We start from the raw sequence: 19,844 nt of genomic DNA, 5'->3' as shown, positions 1-19,844 counted from the left end.
ATAGGCTTTTGCCCTTATTCAACATGGCCGTCCTGCCCCTTCGACCTCGTTGCTAAATTGTCTCTCTCGGCTCCCGTTACTCTATCCCTCTGCTTCCTGTTGCCCGTGGTAGCCATGGCGGCTATGAGTTTATTGCAGCGGGCTTCGGTCACTGCAGTGACAGTTCTGTCTGGCCGCCGCGCTGGCTCTCGGCTCCGACTCGGAGGCTTCCTCACCCGTGTTTTTCCTAGGACTGTCGGTGGGTGCTGGCCTTGGGAGAAAGTGCGTGCAGGGTGTGCTGGGTGAGAGATGGGAGGATTGTTCCCAGGTGACCTTGGTGGGATCTGGAGGGAGCCGGGACAAATTGTGGGCTTGGGTCTTTTAGGAGACAGAGCGCGAGCTGTATGCAGATTTCCCCGAACCAACAGACCAGTTACGTTTTAATTATAAGCATTTACAAAAATGTTATTCACAGCCCCAGTTAGTACTAATTTGCCGCTGAGGCTAGAAAATTATAGAACTGAGTGTGTCACTTTCTAGGGCACCAGATTTTTGGTAGTTCCACCTGCATTGGGTTCTAGTCCCACAGATAGGAAGTCTTTTTGCAGAGAAGGCCACGTATGCTAACTATGTAATACGTAGACCCGGAGGAAGGTCAGGGTGAACTTTCCCATTAGGTACTAATGAATATGTAATAATGAATTTGGCTTGGATTGCATTTGTTTTATATTAGTACAGTCATAAAATAGTAATTTTAGGCACTGAAAAACGGGCCCAAGAAGTCAAAATTGCCGTGGTCCCAGGAAAGTCATAATTCATTCCTAGGAGAGCTAATTTGGATCCCCTTAGGGATTATGGGCCGCTTTACCGAGGCCTGAATAATTAAAGTAGCAAAATATCAAATGCTTGGAATTAAATCTCATTCTCTCAGAGTAAATACAATGTTATTACCCCATTTTACAGATGAGGAAACTGATTCAATTATTATAAAAATAATGCACCACTCTACTAAATTAGCAACAAGGATAGCCACCATGTATTGAACTCCTATTCTTTTTTTGTTTGTTTTGCTTTGAAATCCTCTCTTTTGTTTGGTATTATTATACATCAAAGTCTTTTGTTATTGTTCTGTGGGTTGGTTTTTTTTTTAAGGTCTATAAATTCCCATTTATTTTCTTTTTACATTTTTTAATTGGTGTACTATAGTTGTGTGTAATGATGGGCTTTGTTATTACACATTCACACATGTGCATAATATAACAATATAATTTGGCCAGTATCTTTTGCAGAACTTCTTGCCACTACTAATCCCTCTTGGATTTTCATGAGATCCCCAACCCCCACCTTTCTTTTCCTTTTTCAATGTATGAGAGAAAAATGTATGATCCTTGACCTCTGAGTTTGGCTTATTTTGCTTAACCTAATGGTCTGTGGTTCCAGGCATTTTCCTGCAAATGACGTAATTTCATTTTTCTTTATTGCTGAATAAAACTTCATTGTGTATATATACTACTTTTTCTTTATACATTCATCCATTGGTAGCTACCTCGACTACCATAGTTTGGCTATGGTGAATTGTGCTGCTATAAACATGGATATGCATGTATTATTATAGTATGCTGATTTTAATTCTTTAGGATAAATACTGAGGAGTGGGTCATATGGGGTTCCCATGCCTCCTCTTTTAAGGAACCTCCATACTGATTTCCATAGTGGTTGTACTAATTTGCAGACCCACCAACAGTGTATAAGTGTTACCTTTTTCTTCACATCCTCTCTAACATTATTATTTGCATTCTTGATGACTATCATTCTTACTGATATGAGATGAAATCTCAGTGTAGTTTTGATTTGTATTTCCATAATTGCTAATGATGTTGAACATTTTTTGATATATTTGTTGGTCACTTGTATTTCTTCTTTTGAGAAGTATCTGTTTAATACATTGGCCTGTTTATTAATTGGGTTATTTGCTCTTTTGGTGTTAAGTGTTTTGAGTTCTTTATATATTTTAGGTATTAATCCTCTGTCAGAAAAGTAGCTAGCAAAAATTTTCTCCCATTCTGTAGGTTCTTTCTTCACTTTCCTGCTTATTTTCTTTGCTGGGAAGAAGCTTTTTAATTTGATGTCAAGCTCCATTCTAAGACTTTAAAATATTGATTCATTTAATCCTCTTGAGCAAAGATACACTGTAAGTTATTTGCCCTGTGCAATACTAAAGGGAAGTGAAACTTTTACCATAAAACAAAATTATTGTTTTCCAACCTCAAAATATCTTGTCTTATTTATCCAATTTTAATTTTAATTTGAATTATTCCACTTTACATGATGAGGCAATATACATAGGGACTCACTGGAAAATGTTGGAAAGGAGCAGTGGGATTCAACAAATTTCCAGCAGGAATTTAAGCATCTTATAAAACTATATCTGCTATTATTCCTTGATAAAATCCTTTTGTAAACCACTTCTGATTACAGATATCCTCAAATATACAAATATAAATACTTCACTTACTCTCCTACATTGTATTTAATCCAGTCTAGTTGGAGATAAACTGAGGTAAAGTTTCACCCCAGTTCTTCTTGCTATGCTATTCCCCATTCATGGAGTTCTGGAAGGATCATTATTGGGGAATTGTCCTTTCAATGGGAGCAGGGAAAAACTCTTAACTATGTTAAAAGTGACTGTCATACCTGTGTACCTGCTTTTGAAGGTGTTTTGCATCTGTCATTATTGTTTTTAAAATTACTATTTTAACCCTACAAGATAATAAGCTCTGATATGGAAGGGAAGTTTGTCTTGTTTTCTCTGAAACTAGACTGCCAAGGTTCAAATCCTAACTCCAGAATTTAGAAGCTTTGTGACCTTGAGTTGTCACATCTTGGAAACTAAACTTTTTGTATGTGTGTGTGTGTGGTGCTGGGGATTGAACCCAGGCCCTTGTGCATGCAAGGCAAGCACTCTCCTAACTGAGCTATATTCCCAGCCCCGGAAACTAAATTTTGAATACTTAATTGCTCATAATTTTTTTTTCTTATCTTTAAAAAGATGATGATTTTAAACTTATCTCGGAACGTAGTTGTGAAGAGTGGGAAAAATGGATAGCACTTAATATAAACTTTACTATCTTAACATTTTTTGGTTTGGGGGGAGTGGTTACCAAGGATTGAATTTAGGGCCATTCAGCAATCCCCAACCGTATTTTGTATTTTATTTAGAGACAAGGTCTCACTGAGTTGCTTAGCCCCTCATCATTGCTTAGGCTGGCTTTGAACTCAGGATCCTCCTGCCTCAGCCTCCTGAGCCACTGGGATTATAGGTGTGTGCCACTGCGCCAGCTATCTTAACTATTTTTAAGTCTACAGATCAGTTATATTTAATGTATTCATAACGTTGTGTAATGATCACCACTATCTATCTCTATAATTCTTTTCATCTTGTAAAACTAACTGTGTCAACAAAGGAGTAACTCCCCATCTGTCCTGATCAGCTCCTGATAACCACCATTCTACTATTTGTCCCTATGACTATTTTAAATTCATCATAAGTGGGAACGTACATTTTGACTTTTTATGTCTGGCTTATTTCCCTTAGCATAATGTCCACAAAGTTCATTCATAATATAACATACGACAGGAAAGAAAGAATTTCTTTTCTTTTTAAAGCTGAATAATATGTATATGTAATTATCTCTCATCCCTTGTATCTGCAATAAATTGGTTCCACGATCTCCACAAATGCCCCAAATTCCCAGTTACTCAGGTCTCTTGTATAAAATAACTTCATATATGTATATAACCTAGCTACATCCTTCTGTATACTATAAATCATCTCTGGATTGCTTATATAATGTAATACTATGTAAATAATGGTTATGCTGTATTGCTTAGGGAAAATGATAAAGAAAAAAGCATGCGTGTTCAGCACAGAAGCAGTTTTTTTCCCTAAATACTTTCCACCCACGATTGGCTGAATCCAGGGATGTGGAATCCACAGATTCAGAGGGTCTACTCTATCACATTTTGCTTGCCCAGTCATCTGTCAGAGGACACTTAAGTTGATTCTATGTTTTATGTACTGTGAACAATGTTACTATGAACATGAATTCATAACTCTTCAAGACCTTGCTTTCAATTCTTTTGGGTGCATATGCAGAAGTGGAACAGCTAGATTGTATGGTAATTCAGGTTTTAATTTTTTGAGGAACTGCCATTACTGTTTTCCACAGTGGCTATACCATTTTTCATTCTCATCAGCAGTGTAGGAGAGTTTCAGTTTCTCTGCATTCTCACCAACTCTGTTATTTTCTAAAGTTTTGATAGTAGCTATCCTGATGGGATATAACTGTGTATAACTATCTCATTTTAGTTTTGATTTATATTTCTCTAATGATTAGTGTTGTTGAGCATATTTTCATATGCTTCTTGTCCATTTGTTTTATCTTTTTTGGAGAAATGTCTATTCAAATCCTTTATATTTTCATGGGGTTGCGTGTTTTGTTGTTACTGAGTTTGAGGAGTTATCTATATATTCTGGTTATCAATTTCTTAGCAGATAGATAACTTGAAAATATTTTCTTCCATTTTATGGGTTGCCTTTTTATTTTGTCAATAGTGTATTTTGGTGCAAAAAAAAAATTAAAAATTTTCCTTAAGCCCAGTTGGTTTATTTATTTATTTATGTTGTTGTTGTTGTCCATGCCTTTTCTGGCATTAGCTTTCTATAGGGCTCTGTGAACACACCTTTTTTAAAACACCTATTGATGTCATTTCATCCTCTTTCACCTTGGTGAAAACCTTTCTCAGAAAATAAGCAAATAAATATATGTTCTTCATTTAATTAAATTATTTATTAAACATCAATTATAAAGGAATTCCAAAGATGAGCTTTAGGCCTTCCTTTTGCTATAAGGAACTTTAACTTAAAGATCGGCATGAACAAATCATGGTTTGAAAAAAATGTGAAGAGTATTAAAGTGGATAATGCTTGGTTTGGATAAGGCCTATATGTTAATGGCTTGGTCCCCAGCTGTAGCACTTTGGGGAAGTGATGAATGGAGACTTTAAGAGGTGGCATCTAGTGAGAAGTCTTTAGGTCTTCAGTGGTATGCCCTTGAAGGAGCTATTGGGACTTCAATACTTTTCCTCTCTGGTTCCTTGATCGCTGGGAAGTATGCTGCTTGCTCCACCATGTGCTGCCACCATAATGTTCTGCCTTGCCATAGGCCCAAAAGGAACAGGGCCAACTCAGCATGTTCTGTAATCCCTGGACTCTATGAGCCAAATAAGCCTTTTCTCTCTCTCTTCTTTTCTTTTTTTAAATTTTTCTTTTTTAGTAGTAAATGGACAGCATGCCTTAATTTTATTTGTTTATTTTTATGTGGTGCCAAGGATCAAACCCAGTGCCTCATGAGTGCTAGGCAAGTGCTCTGCCAATAAGCTACAGCCCTAGCCCCCTTTTCTCTTTTTAAGTTGATTTATCTCAGATATTTTTTTACAGTAATTGAAAGCTGACTAACAGCTACATAAACAAAGTTCGTGAGTTAATTCATACAAGCAATATGTACTATTTTAACTAAATTGTGGGAATCATTTTAACAGGTGAGACTGGTAGAAGTACAGTGGGTGAGTTTTCTGATGTGCTTGGATATGGGGCTCTTGGGATGAATAGATGTTGGGAAAGAAGGTTAAAATAAGGGAGGTTGGGATCAAACTAGGGGAAGGTAGGGAAAGGTCTAAATACAAAACCAAGTATCTTCAGTTTATTTTGTAGACAACAAAGAGTACTTTAGCAGAAGCTACATCAGTAAGCATCTTTAGAAAGATGCTTTGTAGGAGATGGCTCATAGGAGATGTCGGTTACTTAGGTCATTAGGGTAAAGAAGGCTTTGAAGGTACTGAAGAGTTTGAATCTTAGAATCAAGACGTCTTGGTGAATGGTGAATGAGCAGTAGATGCAAGGAAGACGACTTGAGATTTTTAGCCTGGGTATTTGATAGTGCCCTTACCTGAGAATGAGGGGGAAAAAAGTGATCAAATTTTGAGTGTTGTGGTTTTTTTTTTTTTTTTTTTAATTTGTTGAGTGTTGTCTTTGAAACACACACAAAAAGATCCTTCATTATAGTATTCAGTGGTCTGAAAATCAGAATTGTCAAAGACTTAATAACTTTTCTGAGGCTATGTGCATATTTAAAATTGTTTTTTGAAGCGTTAGGCTTATATAATTAATGAATACCTAATTGAGAAATTTCAGGTTTTGGAGAGTGGTGGAAGATGCTTGTGGTAGGTGGAACTGAGTTCCAGAAATCCTGGGAGTCACTTGGTTATAAGCCATATTCATCCTAATAATTTTAGAATGTTAGCAAATGGCTCTACTGCATCAATGACTCATAATATGATCATGAAGGCTCATAACATTTGAAAAGAGTTTAGTTCTATGAAATAGACTGTAGAATAATTGATTATAATAACAGTTATCTAGCACATTTAATGGCATGAATAATTATATAACAATTAGGTAGTTATTTGTAAAGAAAGAGTAAGCAGTTCACATTGTTAACTGCATTAGTATTACTATAATGCAACCATACCAAGCTTTCTTCCATTGTTTAGTGTTACATTTTTCCATATCATTTATAGTAATGTTCCCTAAGACCATATATAGTTTAATCCTTCCCTTTGATTAAAAGGGAAAGTTAGGAGTGCACTATCTCTTCTGAGTAAATGTAGAATATTTTCAGGGACTTAAGAAAAATTCTCTACCAGCATTTAATCTACTTAAGAAAAGTAAATTCAGTCATAATCATAGAGTGCCCACCATGCTACAGACACTAAAGATACCGATACTAGGGATACAGGCCTGAATAAGATAGGCAGTGCCTGACCTAATGGACTTAAGAAAAAAAAAAAAAAGATAACTAGGGTTAGTGCTTCTTGCTCTAAAGGAAATTACCAAATGATATTAAAGGTATTAAGTGGGAGACTAACTTTGGATGAGAAGTCTTAGAGAAGACCTCTCTGAGGAAGTGACACTTGATGTTAGCCCTGAAGGATGATATGTGGAGGCAGTATAGGGGAAAGCATTCCAGGTAGAGGGGAAAGAAAGTGCAAAAACCTGAAGGTAGGAGAGATTTCCTGAAATTGGAAGGGAAGTATTGAGAGATGAGTTAGAAGAGCATACCTGTTTATTCTTAGATCATATATTTCAGATTCTCTAGACTAAACAGAATTCCTCTAGGCTAACCCCCTCTATTGTGCTAGTTCTTGTTATATCCCATTATTGATATTAACATAACTTTGTAATGGGGAATGGGTGAAGACTGTACAATTCTGCAAGTTCTACAGTTTTAGAACCTTCTCATATCAAGCTGAGAATTACTCTTTCACACATTGAGCCTAGTTCTTCCCTTCATGTCAACACAGAATTGAATACATTCTCTTACATGGGACAGCTCTTGAGCTCCATAAAAACATTTTTCTGGTCTTTATCCAGACTTCTTTTATTGTATGCCAATTAACTTCAGTTCATTCAGTTTCATGAGGTCAGTTTCCAAGTTGTTTGCCATCTGGTTGCTTTAAGTTAGGGGAAACTCGAGATTTTCCCTATAAAATAATATGCTGTGGAGTGGATAAACTTCTGTAGTTGGGAGATAAAGAGCAGCAAGGATCATCATGTTTTGACCCTGTCCTTCTAGTACATCAGGTTAACATTGAATTGGCTTTTGGTTTTTTTGTGAGCAATTATATTTTGGGGGGCATCGACATAGGACTTTACATTTACTTTATTCTTACCTTGTTGTACTTGAGCCTTTTGGATCCAGCCTTTTGTAAATGTATATGAAGACTTTTTTGGGAGACTAATTCATCATTAGCGTAATAGCCATTTTGTAACAGTAGCTTTGTTTCCAAGACTCAAAAAGCCAGGAATGTCTATTTCACCCATTCCATTCATAAAAATCTTCATGCTGCAGGGCATTTGAGAGATCCCTTTGTTAGGTTACTTCGTTAATTAATCATCATCTTTTATGTCTAATTCGTCAATCAGTCAATCATTTACCTATTACAAATTGATCTAACTTGCTCCTTTCCAACTTATAATATACCTTCCTCTCACCCCTGTCCCACCATCCTGTCTGAATAGGGCTTGTTCTTTTTTACTGCTATTTTTCCTTTGTTGCACTCATAGATTTATAATTGTTTAGTGTCTTTTATCCCAGCAGGATCCATATCCTTCTGCCTAGGTTAGGACCTGCACATTAAATATTTAGTGAATTAATGAGTGGTTTGTGGTATCATCCAACCTATTGTCATCATAAAATTCCCTAATGGAGTTATAGCCTATGTATGTATAATATGTCAAAATGTACTCTACTGTCATGTATATCTAAAAAGAACAAATAAAAAAATTTTAAAAAATTTAAAATTCCCTAATGGTATCTCTTCAAATGATTTACTGGAATCCATGTTAATGTTGCCAAGTTATCTTAATCTTGTTATTTTATTATATTTAGTAAATTCTTGCTAACTTCTCATTGTTTTGTGAGTTAATTAATATCCTAAGTTCATTGCAAGATGCTGCAAGTAATACCAAATTAAGATGGATTCCGTCTTCAAAGCATTTATAATCAAAAGTGGTAGTAGTAAAAGCAAATACAATTAGCCCTCTATAAGCATGGTTCTGCATCTCAGATCTAACCAATCATGGGTTGAAAATATTCAGGAAAAAAAAAACATTTGTAACTAAATATGTATATAGGTTTTTTCTTTGTCATTATTCCCTTATTAATACAGCATAATGACTATTTGCATAACACTCACTGTATTCGGTTTCTAAATAATCTAGAGTAAAATATGTGAAATAATATGCACAAGTTATATGCAAATATTATGCCATTTCATGTAATAGACTTGAGGAACTGCAGATTTTGGCATCCACACAGGTCCTGGAAACCAGGACAACAGGACAACATGACTAAGATGGACAGCAATTCAGAAGTAGCAGAGATCTTATCTGATTGGGGGCATTGCTGACTTCTTGGAAAACACCTGGGCATAAAGGATAGATTTTAGGAGAAAAGAGGGCATTCCGGACAGTAAATGGTAAACCAGAAATACAGATCTTTTCGACATCAATTATGACTGAAATTCCTTTAGTGGGAAATTAAAATTTTTTATTCTACAATGACTCTCATTCAGAATTTAAGAGCAATTACACAGCAGAACCATAGTAACACCGTTTCTTAGTAACCACTAGATCTTTTCCTGGGAAAGGCTTGGAATACCCGGAGTGATCCTTACAGACCTCCAAAACAGGAAGTGTAGAAAGAGGACCTAGGTGTGAAATTTTGTCTCAGTTTATCTCCAACAAGGCTTTCTTAAGTTCCATCTAGGGTGGGATAGGGGTTGAAGAGGAGGGTATTCTTAATCGCAATGGCTTACAAATGGATTATGTCAAGGTAGAGATATGGTTTTGTAACAAGTTTGAATTCCCGCTGAAAATTCATTGAATAAATACTGATATTCCTTTGCATCTATTTTGCAGCAACTTCCTAAATGTATATTACCTTATTATGTGAAATAGCACAATTTCAAGATTTTTTTTGAAATATTAGCAAATATTTATTGCAGAGGAAACAAAGATAAGCAGCTCATCCAGAGAATCTGACTTTCCTGCCTGCTATTGAAACAATTTGAAATGATGTTTCAGTGTTTCTTTAACATTGAATTAAAATGAGGGGTGCTGTGCAGTGGTAGATTATTTGTCTAGTATGCATGAGGTCCTGCATTATGTCCCCACCACCACACACACACACACACAAAAAAAAAAGGAGAGAGCTGTACTTTAGGACTATATGTATTCTATCTGCCCTAGCTTTAGTACTAAAATTAAAAAGCATTTTTAAATCTTAATTCATTAAACATTTATGTATGTATATTTTCTTATAATTCGGTTTTTATATCACAAAATAACAGTATTCCTAAATGAACCTTGTATAAAACAGGATAACTTAATATTTCCAGCTCCTGTGCGACACAGTGCAGACCATGGGAAAAGACTGTTCATCATCAAACCTTCTTCATATTATGACAAGCGTTTTTTGAAATTATTGGTGAGTTGAAAGTTTTTGTTGAACTAAAATCTTCCCATACAAGGAGGAAAAAAATCTGCTTCTTTAGAAAACATCTTCATTTTGTAAAAGATCTGATTCTGCAAACTCAGGGGGAACCAGGGGTTGAACCCAGGAATACTTAGCCACTGAGCCATATATCCTCAGCCCTTTTTTATATTTTACTTAGAGATAGGTTCTCTTTGAGTTGCTTAGGGCCTCGCCAAGTTGTTGAGTTTGGCTTTGAACTTGTGATTCTCCTGCCTCAGCCTCCTGAACCACTGGGATTACAGGCATGTGCTGCTGTGCCCAGCCAAATTCATGTTTCTTTCCTCAGAAGGTATGAGATTGTGCAGTAAAGTCTTATTTGTTACTAAATCTCTTCTTAAATTAGAATCAAACTGAATTGGAGGTAAAGCTTAAGCCAATCCTTTCTTCTCAAGATTATGAGGCTTTATAATCTAATTTGTATTCTCTACTTCAACAGTAAAAAAGAATCTGCAAGACTGGGAGTGTGGGTCAGTGGTAGAGTGCTAGAGTGCCTGCTTAGCCTGTAGCAGGTCCTGGATTTGAACCCAGCGTCCCACCAGAAAGAAGAGGGCAATGGGTGGGGAGGGACAAATGTGAAAATTGACAAAACTTCAAAAATTGATTGATGAGAGGATTTTTTTGTATTGCTAAAATATCCTTTAAATTACCAAAGAATTCATTAGAGGACTTCTTTTAATAAAGGAGATCTATTATTTGAGGATATGATTTTTAAAATTTACATGTTGTTTGAGAACATTGATTTCAGAGTGATGTTGACCTTTAATCTTAATTTAGCAATAATATAATAATCACTTATTTAGGGTGCTGATTGTTTATTTGAATCTCAAGGCTTTAAAAGAAACTAGAGGCATAGAAAAATGAGAGATTATCTGGACTGTGTGCCATCGTTTCTAAAGCTTTGGCTCATCACTTGAGTTCTGGCTGCCTCAAGACTCTCTGTTACCCTCCCATTGTGTCCTTTTTCATCCCCTTGGTTAAGCTCCTGCTTTTCCTTTTTTTTTTTTTTTTTGGTTTGTTTTGTTTTTTGGTACCAGGGATTTGATCCCAAGTTCACTTAACCACTGAGCCACATCCCCAGCCCATTTTTTTTTTAATTTAATTTTATTTTTTTTTTAATATTTTTTTTTAGTTGTAGTTGGACACAATATCTTTATTTATTTATTTTTATGTGGTGGTGGGGATCGAACCCAGGGCCTCGCCCATGCTAGTGAGCGCTCTAATGCTGAGCCACAACCCCAGTCCCTTAATTTTAAATTTTTATTTTAACACCTGGTCTTGCTAAGTTGCTGAGACTGGCCTTGAATTTGCCATCCTCCTGCCTTAGTTTCCCAAGTTGCTGGGATTACAGGTATGTACCAACATACCTGGCAAAATAGTTCATGATTTTTTTTAGTGGTACTGGGGCTCAAACCCAGGACCTCAAACATGCTATGCCAGAGCTTCACCAATGAGCTATATCCCAACTCTGAGCGCCCCCTTTTTTTGTCATGACCATCTCAAACCCTTCCTGTTCAGTGGTTGAAATCACACTAATGTGTTTTACTCTTTACTCTTAATAGTGAATTTTCTAACTTTCATGATGTTGCTTTAATCAAAAAGTGAAAAGTCACTGAAATATATATTGTATTATACTTGTACAATTATCCTTTACTTTTTTCTTTCATTTTTGGTATTAAATATAGGTGTCTTAAGGCAAGAACCCAAGAATATCACAGAAATTAAAAATTTGATACTGTATCTTCAGTTTGACAAATTTATTTCATAAGAAATAAAGGGAATTGTGAGGATAATTGAAGGATGGGAAGAATTGGAAATGGTTGTAAGAAAAATCTTTTTTTTTTTTTTTAATTTTAACAGAGATTCTACATTTTGTTGACTGGGCTTCCAGTAGCAATTGGCATAACTCTGGTGAATGTATTTATTGGTAAGTTCCCCCTCCAGCCAACACCATGAAATTGGTAAACTTTACGAGTATTATAATGAAAAACTCAGTAAGATAAGTATAAGCATGTCTTTTTTTTTAAATAACAAAATCTCAATCTACAATAATGTACCATATTATTTTTTAGCACATTTCTTTTTCCCTCCAGAAACTTTGAAGGTTATAAATTTTATGGCCATGTAGGAGGCTTCTGAAAACCTCATTTTCTTCTCCTCCTCCTTTCCCAAAACTAGCTTTGATAAGTCTGAATAAGAAAAGAAAAAGAGGTGGAAGAGAGAGAGAATTTTTCAAATCCATCCTGAAATATATAAACCTATAAATCCTCTAAAATAGACATGAAAGTGTGAATGACAGTAGACATCAGATGTTCATGGTAAATCTGTTCAGAGTGCTTCTAAAACCTTGAATCCTAAAATGTTTTGTCTCATAGAGAGGACCAAAAAAAAATGTCTTTTATAGTATCTGGTTATGTATTATAAAAACAAAATTGGAACCTCTCATATAATGCTTATAGATAATGCCTTACACTCAGAATACATCTAAAAATCCATAATGAATGGATTTTCAATTTTAAAGTGAATTTAGAATATTAGATCTTTAGTATAAATGAAAGAAACGATAAAAAGATCCTTTAAACCTACAAGAAGTTGGTTTCTTTATTGGTGAAGAGTTAATATTTTAAATTCCTAATGCTGAAGTTGAACCACCATCATTTTCTCTTATTAGGTGAAGCTGAATTAGCAGAAATTCCAGAAGGCTATATCCCAGAACATTGGGAATATTATAAGGTTTGTATAGGTCATTAAAAATTAGGTTAAGGGGCTGGGGCTGTAGTTCAGTGGCAGAATGCTTGCTTAGCACATATGAGGCACCGGGTTTGATCCTTAGTACCACATAAAACAAATAAAATAAAGGCAATCTGTTCATCAATAACTACAAAAAAATTTTTTCAAAAATTACATTAAGGTACTTGTCAACATGCTGGTTAATCCCTAAATATGGAAATTATGATAAAGTTTCATATTCCATTTTTTGTTTATTCATTTTTTTATTAAAGCATCATGATTGTACATAGAAATTGGGTTCATTTTGATAAAATTATACATGCAAGAAATTTGATTTTTGAGCCCCATCCCTTTCCTTTTTTCTCTCCTCCTCCGTCCCCCTATGCCTCCTCTACTCTATTAAACTTCCTTTCTTGTACATTAAAGTGAAATTCCGTTTGGTATCTTTATACTTATCATATTCAATTTCAAGCAACTGTTCTTGGTATATTCCTTTATTGTTTCTTTTATTAATTTAAGTTTTATAGCTTTTCAAAGAATTGTCTGCAGTGTATTCTCAATCTAGCAAAATAACAGAATTTGTTCTAAGTTCAATGCCGTAAGAAAGCTATTACCAGTGCTAATGATAGCTCTTTTGTTGAGCACCTACTGTGTAGCAGGCACTATACTGCTTTGCAAATATTTTCTCATTCCATGTAAAAGGCACTGTTATTATTTTCATGTTAAAGATGAGAAAATTTGGGTTTAAAAGGCTTAACACATTTTGTCCCGTTGTCCCAGATGTGAAACACCTATAAAAACTTAAATATGGCATATAATATATAATTATATAATTGTATGATGATAATATAATGTTATTAATAATATGAACTTCAGATTATGGTTTCCAGCCTATTTTAATGCATCTGTGTCAATATTGTTGAAATATTCACAAAATTGAAAATTTGGGACTCATAGATTAAGAACCTGAGAGAGGGGGCCAGTACTTACTGAACCCATTAAGCTTGACTCCAGATATAATAACTGTTTATTATATTTGGATATAATAAACAGTTATATCCAAAAGACAGAATTAACCTATTGTCTTTACAAGTATTATAATGAGCTGACCTTGAATAGAGTATGCCTCATTTTATTGTCTGAATGAATTATATTTTAGAAAAGCAGTGTTTCATTTTAAATCTTAAGGGAAACTATGAAATTAGTTTTATCTTTGGCAGCTGGTGGAAGGGGCTTCATGTTGAGATCAACAAAATCTGGGTTTTCCTCCTGAATCTACCACTTCACATACCTATGCATAGTGTAATATGAGAGAGCACAGGCTTTGGAGTCAAGCAGACCTGGTTAGAATCTGGACACTCCCACTTAGCTGCACAATTTGTGCAATTTTCTCATCTCTAAAAATGGTATCTACCTAATGGATTGAAATTATTTAAAATATATATAAAATGGTTGATATATAGTAGGTATTACGGGTGTATCTGAGAAGGCCATTTTAAAGAATAATCAACTAGAAAAGCCAAGTAATGTTCAGAAACTGTCTAATTTCAAACAAATTTTCTCTGGCAGCATCCTATATCAAGATGGATTGCTCGTACTTTCTTTGAATGCCCTGAAAAGAATTATGAAAGAACAATGGCTGTTCTTCAGATTGAATCTGAAAAGGCTGAATTACGGTAGGAAAAAAGGGGTGGGGAAGAACATTCTTTTCTTGGGTTGCAAACCACAAGAGAAAATATGAGAGAATTTTGTTGTTTAGAGTGAAGACTGTGAGTTGATGATGGGTTGATAAAGAGATGATATCTGTCAGAATAAAAGGAATTCTTTTAAAAATATTCATGTATATACAAGGCAACTCTCTCCCCATCCTACCCAATTTCCTTCCATCCTACACCTAGTCTAATCCTTAGAAATAACCCCTATTTAGCAACTATATATGTTCCTAGAGAAAATTTTATATGTAAAAAAATAAATTTTATAATATCATTTAAAATTATAGTAATACAGATAGAATCCTCCTATAAACAGTGTTCTGTGCCTTGTCTCATTTCAATGAATATACCTTGGTGATCTTTCTGTGATGGCATATGCCCATTCTTTTTAACGCTGCATTATATATTTTATTGGGTAGATGTGCTTTACTTTTTATTACCAGTCCCCTATTGTTGGTACTTAGATTCTTTCCAAGTTTTTATTCTTATATGTGTTATTATATATATGTTTGCTTTTATATGTTGATAGATATTGCCAAACTCTTCTTCAGAAAGTTGCACCAGTTATTTTTTCCATCACCTATGATAATTTCTGAGTTATCAGAAATGGAATTTATCAATCTTAAGCATTTTGTTGTTATAATAGTTGAAAGTAATATCTTATTATTTTGACTTTCTATTTCTTTGTAAGGTTGGGGTTTTTTTCCATAGATCTAATAGTTGTGTGCATCTCTATAAATTGCCCGTTTTTCTACTGATATTAACTGATTTATACATCAGTTAAATTAGTCCTTCTTTATTTTGTTGCAGATATATTTTCTCAGTTTGTCATCTGTCTTTTGGCAGTGAAAAATTATTTGTAACATAGCAGTATATGTTTCAGATAACAAATATGTATGGTTTTTAATACTTACTATATAACAATGTTATAGTTGCTTTCTGTGTATTTATTCATTCAATTATTGTCATGTTTGTCCTTTAGTTTTTAAGGTCTTGGTCATGTATGGATTAAATAAATAAATATATAATATGAGAATTACTTCTTAAAATGTTCTTTTGGGGACTGGAGAACAGCTCAGTGAAGCTTTGAATTTGTTCACCAGCACCACAGTTACACACACACACACACACACACACACACACGTTCTTTTGTGTTAAGAGTGAGATAAAATTGATAAGCAATCAAATCACCAGTTAACTTCAGTGGTTTTTTGGAAAAGCATAAACCTTTGGGGCTGGGGTTGTGGCTCAGTGGTAGAGCACTCGCCTATCACATGTGAGGCCCTGGGTTCGATCCTCAGCACCACATATAAATAAATAAAATAAAAGTATTGTGTCCAACTTCAACTAAAAAATAAATATAAAAAATTGTTAAAAAAAAAAAAAAAGCGTATACCTTTGTATCTACTACCACAATCCAGATCCTTTGATCATCCTAAAATGTTTTTGTGTGCTTCTTCATCCATGCTAGTGACTCTCCATCCTTTATTTTGGCCTCAGGCTACCATTGGTCTTTCTATTTATTAAAATTTTATAGTTTATAAAAATTTCTATGATGTTGAAAAATATTTAAGCAGTGAAAAAATGTGATTGGCTGTTTCCTGAATATGTAGTTACCATACGGAACTATCTTTCAGTACTTAAGAGCATAGAACAGAAATATGGTTTATATTTAGTAATGTTAGTAAGACGTTTTTGAACTTCAGACACATACCTTAGAGTTCCGGTTAAATGATCAGACCCTAGAATTCCTCAGACATGTAGAGATCCTAAACAGTTACAGAACAAAACAAAGAAAAAACAAACAAACCAAAATCCTGACTTCTATCCCTAAAGGAAAGATGCTGATATGATGATGGAATGTGTGTGTGTGTTGGGGGTGGGGGGGTGTTTTTGTTTTTGCTTGTTTTGGTATTGGGGATTGAACTCAGGGGTGCTTAACCACTAAGTCACATCACCAGCCCATTTTATGTTTTATTTTGAAACGGGGGCTTACCAAGTTATTTAGGCCTCACTAAATTGCTGAGGCTGGCTTTGAACTTGTGATCCTCCTGCCTCAGCTTCTTAAGCCAGTGGGATTATAGGCATGTACCACCACACCCAGCGGAATGTGGGGTTTTAAAAAGTATGCATTTAGATATTTAAAAAACTGAAACAGGAAAAGAAAAAATAGAAAGAGATGTCTCCCATAGTTGACTCCCCCAGAGATAACTGTTATTTTTAGTTCTTCATAGGTTTTTGTGTACCAGGAATTGAACACAGGGGCACTTAATCACATCCCCAGGCCTTTTATTTTGATACAGGGTCTCACTAAGTTTCTTAGGGTCTTGCTAAATTGCTAAGGCTGGCCTCGAACTTGGAATCCTCATGTCTCAGCCTTTCAACTCACTGGGATTATAGGCATGTGCCTCTGTGTCTTGCTGTTTACAGTTTTTAATGCTATATGCATGTGTATTTATACAGATTCACAAATGGTTATTTACCACTTTTTAATGAAATGGGAAAGTGCTACACATACTCATTTTGTATCTTGCTTTTGTTTTGTTTTTTTGTTTTTCCGTTTCTTTTTGGTGGTGCTGGGGATCCAATCCAGGGCTTTGTGCATGCAAGGCAAGCACTGTATCAACTGAGCTATATTCCCAGCTCCTATATGTTGCATTTTTAACCTAACAATATATTTATCATCTGTTCCCACATTACTATGAATAGATTCTCCTTATTCTTTTTAGTATTACGTGGTAATCCATTATGTAGATAAGCCATAACTTGTTTTACTACTTAGTCCCCTGTTGGTGACTATTTTAATTACTTACATTTTGGATAATTGCATTCTAAAGGATGATATTTAACCCTTTAAAAAAGATGATGGTATTTAATCCTTAAAAAAAGATGAATAGACATCTTATAAGTACACAGTTGCAAAGGTACGTTTTCTCTTTACATAAGATCGGTGAGCTTGTTATTGTTGATAAAGTGTGACATTTAACTGTGGTTTATTTCCAGTCATGTGAAAAGTGATCTGTGTATGTTCTATTAAAATGAAATTTAAAAGGTTTAATGGAGAAGGGACTGATTCAGGTAGTAGTTTATGCAGATTTTGAATATGGAAGAGGAGTAGAGCATCTTTGCAGAATAGAAATTATTCAATTTGTGAGGAAGGTTGAGGACAGAGTAGATCTTAGAGTTGAAGAATGCGTCTTTTAAGAGAGATCTCTCTCTGTCTGTCTCCCTCTCTCTCTTATCTTCCTGGGATGGGGTCTCACAGTTGCTTAGGTTGGCCTCAAAACTCCTGGGCTTAAGTGATCCTTCTGCTTTAGACCTCCCCACCCCAGGAACTGGAACTACATGCTCATGCCACTGTGTCCAACTAACCTACTTTCTTTCTTTTTTCTTTACAAATATTGACTGAGGATCTACCATTAACTGGGCACAGTATAATGCTGGTGAATATGATTTTCTGCCCTCAAATTTTCTGTGCAATAGTGATGAACAGCCAATACAGACAGAATATGAGCTCCTCTAGAAAAGCAGATAATTTTCCTAATACTCAAAATAGCATAGGATCACAACAGTAGGTGTTGCATTAATGACTCCTTGCATCTAAAAGATGGAAAGACAGGAAAGCATTGTCACAATTCAGGTGAAAATTATCTGTCCAGACAAAGAGCAGGGATAGTAAAGGAGAGAATTAATCATCAATTCAAATAATATTTAGATGCAAAAACTATTCAATGACTAAGTACATAAGCAAGATGAAAGTAAAGAATAAGTCCTAAATTTTGCTTTGGGATACTTACTATAAGTGTGCCTTAGTCATGATCTGTGTACATAAACTTTCTAGTGGTTCTTTATGGAACTAATACATTAAATTGGTAATTGGAACCAGGCACAGTGGCACATACCTGTAATCCAGGTGATTCGGAAGGATTGCAAGTTCAAGGCCATCCTCAGCAACTTAGCAAGCCCTTCAACTTAGCAAGACTCTGTCTCAAAATAAAAATTGAAAAGGGTTAGGGATATGACTCAGTTGTAAAGCGCCCCTGGGTTCAATCCCCAGTATTAAAAAAAAAAAAATTCTCCTTGTAATTGGAAAGCTGGAATCACAGTATTGTTTTTCTATTTGTTACAGGTTAAAGGAGCTGGAAGTTCGAAGACTAATGCGTGAGAGAGGCGATGGGCCCTGGTATCAATATCCAACTCCTGACAAGGCACTTATTGATCATTCACCAAAAGCAACTCCTGACAACTAATTGTTTATTTCTTTAAATATAAAGTATATTCTCCCAAGTGGAAAACAAATTAGTAAATACAGTCTGTATTTTTGCTCTGTAATGAATAAAAGAGCTTCTTTTCATTGCTCTTTTTCTCAGTGTTGATTCAAATGAAGGCTTTTGATTTTGGGTTTAAAAAACTTGGAGAACTAAGAATTTTTGAATTTCTGAAGTTGTGTTAACTTTGAAAGATATGTTTTATTTATCTGGCAAAGGGAAGTCACAGAAGTCTCATTTAAGGATCAGAAACATAGTCATTTACTGTATACATGTCTGTTGTGGGCATCTGGATTGTTCAGGGCCTCTTAGGCTCTTAAGTTACATGAAAATGTTGAGCCAACTATATAGAACTTAGCCTCTTAATAAACAAATTTTTGGTGAACAAATCTTAAAGTTTACAAGGTTTTCATGTTTTCTTTTTTAGGCATGTATCATTCTTTTTAAAATTACATTTGCATATTTTTTAGAGGTAATCTCTTAAGATTCCTTAGAGTCCATTTTTGTAAACATTTGAGAAGATTGTATAAAGTAAAATGATTATTGCAAAGATTATGAAATGTAAAAGCTGAAAATAATGGCCTCATTTTTTTTCCTCCCCCCATCCCTCTTTGGCCTAATTTGTTAAGCATTTGTTGTCTGCTAAACACTGTGGCAAATAACTGCCTTTGTTCACTTTATTTTCAAAATCACCTTATAAGGTACTATTACTCTTAAGATTTACAGATGAGAAACCTGAGACTTTTAAACACTCAATTTTTTAAAATTCTTTTTTTGTAGTTGGACACAATAACTTTATTATGTTTATTTATTTTTATATGGTGCTGAGGATCAAACCAAGAGCCTCACATGCTAGGCAAGCACTCTACCGCTGAGCCACAACCCCAGCCCTAAATACTCAATATTTATAAAGGTAAATATTTGGCTATTTAGCTTCAAGATTTCATTATTTTAATTTTAAACCTGTAACAGCCTATCAGTATATCATTTACTTTTAGAAC

General features: G+C 34.8%; 1 protein-coding gene across 1 annotated transcript; it reads left to right on the top strand.

The window, feature by feature from the left end:
* Positions 1–28: 28 nt before the first annotated feature.
* Ndufb5 (NADH:ubiquinone oxidoreductase subunit B5) lies at positions 29–18,933 on the top strand. Its single transcript, XM_015494235.2, has 6 exons — positions 29–238; positions 10,000–10,088; positions 11,994–12,060; positions 12,805–12,866; positions 14,433–14,539; positions 18,705–18,933. Exons 1-6 carry the CDS (start codon positions 115–117, stop codon positions 18,823–18,825), a joined length of 570 nt encoding a protein of 189 aa, XP_015349721.1. The 5' UTR covers positions 29–114; the 3' UTR covers positions 18,826–18,933.
* Positions 18,934–19,844: the final 911 nt, after the last annotated feature.

The sequence above is a fragment of the Marmota marmota genome, unplaced genomic scaffold (assembly GCF_001458135.2).
Source record: "Marmota marmota marmota unplaced genomic scaffold, marMar, whole genome shotgun sequence".
Classification (NCBI taxonomy): domain Eukaryota; kingdom Metazoa; phylum Chordata; class Mammalia; order Rodentia; family Sciuridae; genus Marmota; species Marmota marmota.
This window is presented reverse-complemented; position numbering and strand designations above follow the sequence as displayed.

Excerpts from the sequence above, each read along its gene's own strand:
- Ndufb5 (XM_015494235.2), top strand. The coding sequence starts at position 115 with ATGGCGGCTATGAGTTTATTGCAGCGGGCTTCGGTCACTGCAGTGACA. Across the intron at positions 12,867-14,432 it reads AACATTGGGAATATTATAAG|CATCCTATATCAAGATGGAT; the intron begins GTTTGTATAGGT and ends TTTCTCTGGCAG. Across the intron at positions 14,540-18,704 it reads TCTGAAAAGGCTGAATTACG|GTTAAAGGAGCTGGAAGTTC; the intron begins GTAGGAAAAAAG and ends TATTTGTTACAG.